At 48.6% G+C, this 8,515-nt stretch overlaps 1 protein-coding gene across 1 annotated transcript; it reads left to right on the forward strand.

Moving 5' to 3' along the window:
• The first annotated feature begins 479 nt into the window (after positions 1 to 479).
• On the forward strand, positions 480 to 8,295 carry SLC45A1 (solute carrier family 45, member 1). The gene is made up of 8 exons (XM_010132401.1): positions 480 to 879; positions 1,917 to 2,009; positions 2,466 to 2,690; positions 3,726 to 4,465; positions 5,575 to 5,728; positions 6,846 to 7,022; positions 7,724 to 7,929; positions 8,004 to 8,295. Exons 1-8 carry the CDS (start codon positions 480 to 482, stop codon positions 8,283 to 8,285), a joined length of 2,277 nt encoding a protein of 758 aa, XP_010130703.1. The 3' UTR covers positions 8,286 to 8,295.
• Positions 8,296 to 8,515: the final 220 nt, after the last annotated feature.

Genomic DNA, 8,515 nt, shown 5'->3' on the forward strand with positions numbered 1-8,515 from the left:
GCAGGAATAGCGGGATCAGTATCGAAAGGTGATTTCCTGTTGCAGCAGCAGCGTGGACCTGTAGCCAGGCCACACCTTTGCTGTACTGTAAACTTAGAGGTTATGATTCATCTTAATTTAGCTCAAGTGAATTACAGATGAATGTAAACCCGTTGCTCTTACAGGAACTCCTGGGAAGTGTGACGTGTCTGACGGCTAATTGCTTTAAATATTTCAATCTTAGTCCCTGATGATGGAAGGTAATGCCTAGGTAACCAAGACAGGATCTTTGGTGTCTCATTTGTGCAAAAATGGAGGAGCTGTGCCCATAAAATGCATATGCCTTGTGTCAAGAGATAGACAGAAAAGGTTGTAATACAAAGGCTGCACTTGGTACGTGAAATGTTGAGAAATGGCTGCAACTTCAGTACATGAAATTAAGGTTTTTCTTACTCAACCGTTTTATTCTGAGCCATTTTTCTTCCAGACACCTACTCACGATGATTCCACAATCTGCAACAGCCCCTGTTACTGATGCTGCACTCTTGCCAAGTGTGGCTTCTCAGGAAATCTGGAGGTCACAAGTTCCAGGCTATTCTGGATCAGTCACACGGCACATAAGTCATCGGGCCAACAACTTCAAGAGACATCCAAAACGGAGAAAACACATCCACCCTTCGCCGCCGCCACCACCAAATACTCCATGTCCTATTGATTTGATTGACTTTGGGGATCTCCAGCCTCAGAGGTCTTTCCTAGAACTCGTGTTTAATGGGTGCATCTTGTTTGGGCTCGAGTTCAGCTACGCCATGGAAACAGCCTATGTTACCCCAGTGCTGCTTCAGATGGGGCTTCCAGACCAGCTGTACGGAATGGTGTGGTTCATCAGCCCTATATTAGGTAACTTCTTTTTACACGGTTTCTTCTCTCTTGTTTTTTCCACTATGCAGAGGTTCTATGGTTTTGCTTTCTCTGCCTCAGCTCTTCACAAGCATATTCAGTGTCCTCTCGAGGTTGAGAAGCGCTAGCCGTAATTCTAGACAGCTGAACAGAGAATAATTTTTGCTGTCTTGCCTGAGATCAAAAGGCAATCAAAAGGTCTGTTCCTTTAATGGCTTCTCAACCTCTTTCATGTTGTGCAAGGGTAAGATTTGGTTACTCTGTTCCTGTATTTAAAAGTTAGCAATAGAGGGTCAGTGTATCCATGTATGTCCCTATAAAAAAAAAACCCAAACATTCGGAGGCAGCTCCCAAGGGTGTCTGCAAAAAGCAGAGGGGGATTGCCTTCTCCAGTTTAACTTTCTGAAACAAATGAGATGTTCCAGTAATGAGAGACCATCAACCACTACTGTTACAGACAGTGGATTACTTGCCTTAGCACAGCGACAGGGCTGGGATTGTATCCTTTCATGTGGGAAGACCCATAGGATGGGCTGTTACCGCTTGGAAACTTTGTTTTGCCTGCTCTTGGCTTGCAGGATGTGCTTCAGGATGAGGGTAGACAGGCCTTTACTCACAGGCTGGCCCAGAGTGGTACAGGCACCTTTCCAACTCGCCTGTTTGCTTCCTGCTCTCTTCCAGGGTAATTCTGCAGGGGGTGTCCCATCTAAGATGGGTTAAAGAAAGTAGCTTATAAGACCAGAGTCCTTGAGAACGCATAACTGTTGTACTCTTACTTCTCACCTGATGTCAGACTCTGCCGTATTAATGATGCAGAGTGAGCTGCCACGACAACGAGCCCTGGCACATTATTCAGTCCCCGACGTGGGGAATGCCAGGCAGTACACTTTGTATGCCCCTGGGTGACCAGTACCCACTGGGGATATCGCTATGCTCTGGTGTCCTGCCTTAAACTGCCTTTTAAACTACCTATTTTAACTCCCCTGTGAAACAGGCTTGTAGAAAAAATGCTACTTACGTGACTCCTTTTTCCCTAGGGTTCTTGCTGCAGCCTTTGCTGGGGGCCTGGAGTGACAGATGCACATCAAGATTCGGGAGGAGGAGGCCTTTCATTCTGGTCTTAGCAGTAGGTGTGTCTTTTAGAAGTGATGAGCGTTACACTTGTGAGGTAGAAACATTGTGCATCTCTCTTCTGTGACGTCCCCTGCGGCACTAGGCTGAACAGAGTTGCCTCTGAAGTGTTGGATATTGTGGGTCTGAAGAAGGTGGTGAATGGTGCCAAGGTGATGCTTCGGCAGATGGAGATCCACACATAAAAACTTCCCTTGTCAGAGTCTGAAGAGGTGGTGTGTTGACGGTCGAGAATGTTTATCTTTGGCCAAAACCAGCTCCAGACGTTTCTAAACTTGGACAGTGGAAAAGGTTCTGCGTTAGCCGTGCTCCTTCCCCAGCCTGTGGAGATGAACCACAGCAGCAGCGCTTGCTGCAAGGCTGTGCCGGTAGCGTGGTGCTTTTAGAGCGTGGAGTGAGGCGGGGTCTTTTTGCTTCAAAGCAGTCGATTGATTTTGATTTGGTTTTCTTCCCAGGAGCGCTGCTCGGGCTCTCGCTTATGCTGAATGGCAAAGATATAGGGAGTGCCTTGTCCGACACTGCGAGTAACCATAAATGGGGGATCATTCTCACGGTCTGCGGTGTTGTCCTCATGGACTTCAGCGCAGATTCAGCAGACAATCCCAGCCATGCCTACATGATGGATGTGTGCAGCCCAGTGGATCAAGACAGGGGCCTCAACATCCATGCCTTGTTAGCAGGTACGCTTTCCTGGTGCTTCCGGAGTGACGTGAACCCTAAGTAAACAAACCCTGCTGGGAGAAAGCGGAATGTAAATCACTGGTCTTTTCCTGTGTGAGCGTGATAACCAAACACCTAGAGAGGCAGCACTAATTAACTTTGGAAACAAATTCTGCTTACTGCAAAAGGCTTTTGTAACTAGCAAAAGTAAACCAAGACACAGTCCTGGGTTGCTCATCTGAAGGTCCCTCACATCATTTATAACACTTACGGAAACAAAATTATCCCTCGAGGGAGGAAGTTTGGCTTCCTGCAGAAAAAATGCCCTTTTTAATGGCTCTGTTTGAGGGGAAAGCACACACTGGGCCCTCTGGTCTATCACTGCTGTCACCTTCACTTGCTGTACTGCCCTAGTCTAGTTTTCCTCTCCATCAAGGGACTGTTTCACGCTCTCCAGTGTGTTCGTAACAAAGAAAGGATAGCGTGGTGAGGCTTCCACCACATGAATGAAGCGCTGGCAGAACTTTTCTGTTCTTTGGTAGTAATGCAGTGGCACTTTTGTACACTGTCAACGAGCTGCTGAGTAATGAGCTTGCTACGCTTCCTAAGTGATTCCGTCTGTCTTGGAAGCAGTTAGATCTGCGTTCCTTTGAGTGAGGAAAATGGATTTTCACTTACTTTCAGGAAAACAGTCTTAGCTGACTGATTGCAGAGCCTTGCCACGAGGCTGGTGGACACTTCTGTTTTACGGACTGAAATAGATGAAGGTAAAGTGGTTTGTTTTTGGCAAAAAAAGAACTACAATTTTTTATTACTTGTATCATTGCTTTTATAGCACTGACCTTCTCCCTCTTTCTGTAGTGTCTTTACACCTCTAGACTGTCCTTTTGGTGCGGATAACTTTATTACTGTATTTGAGTTGTAAAGGGGTTTAGTGGTGAAACAGAAGTAACACAACTGATTCTACTGATGAATCCTTAGGCACATGGTACTGTGCTTTTACTGACTTCCAGGTTTGGCTAGGGAAGATAATCTTGGCTCTCTTTTTCCGCCAGGTCTTGGAGGTGGCTTTGGTTATGTTGTTGGAGGAATACACTGGGATAAAACCAGTTTTGGAAAAGCTGTGGGAGGGCAACTTCGCGTCATCTATGTCTTCACCTCCGTAATACTGACTATTACTACTGTGCTGACTCTAATTAGCATTCCAGAAAGACCCTTAAGGTCCTTTAGCAGGAAGAAAAAGGTGATGAAGAGTCCAAGTCTTCCTCTCCCTCCTTCTCCACCTTTCTTCTTTGAGGAGGTTGTAAATGAAAACTTTGCTTCTCGTAACTCAGCTCACTTATATGCAAGTTTTACAACTCCTGTTTCCCCCCTCAGCCCACTCACGCCCAAATATGGCAGTTTTGTCAGCAGAGACAATTCCTTGACGGGAATTAATGAGTTTGCATCATCCTTTGGGACTTCAAATATTGACAGTGTGCTTATAGACTGTTTTACAGGCGGGCAAAGTAGTTACTTAGCACTTCCAGCTAGCCTGCCTCGACAGCCTGTCAGCGTCAGCTTTCCTCGGGTGCCTGATGGCTGTTACCAAGGAGAAAACGGAATTCTGGAGCAAGGGGACAGCGGCATAACGTTGGGGCCTGACGGTGAGGCGCTAAGGGTGGGCTCACTGGATGCGATAAAGCCACGGTCATCAGGGATCCTGAAAAGACCTCAGACCTTGGCCATTCCAGATATCGTAACAGGACACTGTCCAGAAAATAGCAGAAGAAGAAATGTAACCTTCAGCCAACAGGTAAGGGCAGAAAATCAATGATGCGACCGTGTAAACCTGAGCTTTCATTGAATCCCTTCGTACAGTTTTGAATGTGTAGTACACAAATTCACAATTAAAGACTGCTCATAAAAGTCATTATGGGAACAGCACACCTGCCCTGAAAATAGTGCGTAGGACGTGAATTATGACTGGCAGTCTGTCAGCTGCCTTTCTTGAGATGGCAGAAATGGGAGCGTTGCGTTCTCACCAGGCCATGTGTGAAAGTTAGGTCAGTATTTTTAGCCCTGCTTCACCATCCAGCGAGCTACCACATGAGAGAAGAAAAAGACACGTTTTTATTGAGCCTCTATCTTCCCTTTCCACAGAAATACCTGCAAGATAGGGCCAGGGATAGGATTCTTCTATGAGCTTCTCTTTATGGCAGTCAGTACATCTGGTTCCATCAGGGAGGTGAGGTTTCCCTTACTCAGGGATAAGACTCTGTCCTCACCTTCCACTGTTGGTGATAACTTGGAATGTCTGAGACCTCTGTATGCTGGCCCATATTTTAAAATCCGGGATGAGGTAAACTGTCCTCTGTTGTGTTTCTGTGGTGTGGGGGTTTTTTGGGGGGAGCAGCAGGTGATGTGTGGGGTTTTTTTGTTTTGTTTTGTTTGTTGCTGTTGCTGTACTTTGATCCAGTTTGTGAGAACAGACTTTGTTGGGGCCAGGATTTCACATCCTGTGTGCATAGAGATTGAGCATCAAGGTTAGCAAAGAAATGAGAATATGTTTCAATTAAAACCAGCCTCTTCCTCGATGTCTCTAAAACTTGAGGAACCAAATTCACCGGAATGTGGGTACAGCTCCTGTTAAATGCAGTGGAACTTATGCTCTCCCTGTGCTAGCGTCTGGGAGTGGTTACCACATACCCTAGAGAAGTGAAGAGTACTGTAGCTGCAGCTCCCTGCTGCTGTTTAACACTTGTTCCAAGGCTGATCTTCTAGCTTAGCTAAGATCTGTATCTCCACATCAACATACTGCCGCAGCGGAGCTGGACTTTCAGACCTTCAGATAGGTGTGTAATACTGCACAGGTTTGCTCAAAGGATGTTTGTGTTTGTTGACCTGGTAGTTCTTATGCCGCAGGTTGCTAATATCTTGCTGAATGGTGTAAAGTATGAGAGCGAGCTGAATGGATCAGGTGAGACATCTGAGCAACCACTCTCCGTGAAACTGCTTTGTCTGACCGTCTGCCAGATGCCCAAGGCTCTTCGTAACCTTTGCATCAACCACTTCCTAGGTACTCAGAAAGTGCCATCTTGCTTTCGCTGTGCAGTAGTCGACCTCGAGTGAATGTTTTTACATGTTTGATCTGTTGCAATGGCTGCTAACTAGAGAGGACATGATTTGTTCCATATAGACTCACCAGTAAGATACTTTCTGGTATTTGGTTTCTTAGAACACTGAGAAAGGGGAAGAAAAACCCAACTCACAGAACAGTAAATCCTACATTCCTAAAAAGGGAATGAGAACAGCCTAAATCAGCGCATCTGGTGAATACAACACCTACACCAGGATGAGAAATGCCACTGAACTGAGAACTTGAAATTATCGACCTTTTTTTTTAACGCTCTGGAAGTGGCATTACTGAGCAGAAGGACGAGATCAGTCGTATTTCCCTGCTGACACCCGAGAGCAGTGTTTCCTGCTTTCCTCCATTTGACAGCGTGTGTATAGGGGTCCCAGGGCAGGCTGTGAGCAGGGGTGGAACACGAGATTGCAGGAGCACCCGTAACCAGCGCACTGTTACCTTCCCTGCATGACTGATGGTTAGGAAGGGCTTGCAAGCAATCCAGTTTACACAGAATTGGGCAGAAGGTAATAGGTGGTTAATCCTTGCTGGTGGGGAGAGGAATTAGGAGATTGCCTGCATCAGTGGCCCTGATGCTGGTTTGCGATCAGGAGTTTTTAACAGTGTCAGAGGTGCTCTATAGGCTGCAGCCATGGCGTGAGAAACACTCCTTCCAGTTCTATGTGGGCGGACACCAGCAACCTGAAAAGACTGCGATGAGCCACTTTGAAACTGAGCGTCAGACCTGAAGGCAGCTCAGACTGCTGTAATCTATTTTTCTGTCTGGCTAAACCAGTATTCTGTGGCCTGCTGTCAGCCTCTAGGAGTCCCCATAGGAATGTAAAGGATAAATCTTGGTCTTTAAAATCCTGAGCATCTTTGACAAACCTTGCAGAGTAATGCACGAAGAACGGCAGTCTCAGCTAAATGTGGCTGAACATGATGTAACGTGTTGCACGACCTGTCTGAAGTTGTCATTTGTAATATAGCTCACAGCATCTCTGTAAGCTTACGAGGGGAAACAGATACTCTGCAATCTTAATAGGTTACTTCTGGCTTCTTTCAGGATGGCTTTCATTCGAGGGGATGTTACTCTTCTATACCGACTTCATGGGAGAAGTAGTGTTTCAAGGGAATCCGAAAGCGCCTCACAACTCAGATGAGTATCAGAAGTACAACGCCGGGGTCACCATGGGCTGCTGGGGAATGTGCATCTATGCGTTCAGTGCTGCTTTCTACTCAGGTACTTAGCACAGCCGCCTCAGCCACTGTGAGGAAGACACATCCACTCCTTCAGCGGTGTTTCTGCAACAAGTAGTCTGGCATTTCTGTTGCGTATAGCCCTCCACATGACACGAGTGCTGAAGCAGAGTGCTCTTTTTCACCCTATTATCTCTCCTGATTATCTTGGCCTGCGCTGACAGCCGATGAGGTCATCAGTCCAGTGAAAACACATCTCTTGTAGTATATAATTTCTTTCACAAGTGGCATTTTCAGTGTACATTAAATCCAGAAATACATGCAGCCACTGTAGGCACAGTTCTGGCGCATCAGCACTCAGTGCCCCTGTGCCCCCAGTGTGCAGAGCGCCCGTGTCATGCACCAGCCCAGCACCTTGTCGTGTGTGTCATGCGTCTGCCCCACCCCCCAGCGGTTCCCATTTACCCCTCCGGGACAGGGGCGCTGCCAGGCTCCAGCTCTGCTGTGCCCTCCACACAGGTAGGGCAGCGAGGCTGCGTTGTCGTAGTGAGGTTTGGAGGGTGCCCGCGGAGCTCATATGCGAGCCACCGGTTACTCCATGGCTTAAGGTTGCTGCTGAGATGTGGCTGTCTAATGGCTGAGCCGTGGGGCCTGAGGTGCACCCCTCCAGTTCACTGATGGGCTGATGGGCTAGCGGTACGGAGGGCTGCAGTTCACCCCGAATGCCGTGCCATTGTCTTGCAGCTGCACTGGAGAAGCTGGAGGAGCAGTTCAGCACACGGACGCTGTATTTTGTAGCGTATTTGGCCTTTGGGCTGGGCACGGGGCTGGCCACGCTCTCCAGAAATGTCTATGTGGTGCTGTCACTGTGCATTACCTACGGCATCCTCTTTGCCACGCTCTGCACGCTGCCCTACTCCTTGCTCTGCGACTACTACCAGAGCCGTGAGGTGAGCCCTGGCACGGGGATAGGGAGGGGAGAGGGGTTCCCACAAGCTCCCCCTTACACTGTGTCCCCCTGCAGTTCGTAGGCTCGCAGGTGGAGGGCACGCGGCGCGGGATGGGCGTTGACATCTCCCTGCTGAGCTGCCAGTACTTTCTGGCGCAGATCCTCGTGGCCCTGGCCATGGGGCCGCTGACGGCAGCTGTGGGCAGCGCCAGCGGTGCCATGTACTTTGCCAGCCTGGTGTCCTTCCTGGGCTGTCTCTTCTCCTCCCTCTGCGTTACCTACAAGTCGCCGCCCGCCGAAGAGCTGCCGCCCACCGAGGAGCAGCGCCCACTCTTGCCTCGAGTGCAGAGCGAATAAGGAGGAGAAGCCGCTACAGCCTCTGCTGCGTCATTGTTTTGCTCTTGGCCTCCGCATTGTGGCGTGGTGGGCTTGTGCACCCGTGGGACAGCAGAAGTAGGAATGGCAAAAGGCAAGGTTTGTGCTGGCTTTGCCAAGCTTTCCCCTGCCCATGGGAGGGTGAGGGGTGAGTCGGCAGCTCTTGGCGCTGCTTCACCTCCCCCTGAGGTGTCAAAGGCTTGTCTGTGCCC

The sequence above is a fragment of the Buceros rhinoceros genome, unplaced genomic scaffold (assembly GCF_000710305.1).
Source record: "Buceros rhinoceros silvestris isolate BGI_N320 unplaced genomic scaffold, ASM71030v1 scaffold11203, whole genome shotgun sequence".
NCBI classification, from domain to species: Eukaryota; Metazoa; Chordata; class Aves; order Bucerotiformes; family Bucerotidae; genus Buceros; species Buceros rhinoceros.

Coding starts and splice junctions, on each gene's coding strand:
- SLC45A1 (XM_010132401.1), top strand. CDS start 480: ATGATTCCACAATCTGCAACAGCCCCTGTTACTGATGCTGCACTCTTG. Junction 4,466..5,574: donor ATGTAACCTTCAGCCAACAG/GTAAGGGCAGAA, acceptor CTTATGCCGCAG/GTTGCTAATATCTTGCTGAA. Junction 7,930..8,003: donor ACTACTACCAGAGCCGTGAG/GTGAGCCCTGGC, acceptor GTCCCCCTGCAG/TTCGTAGGCTCGCAGGTGGA.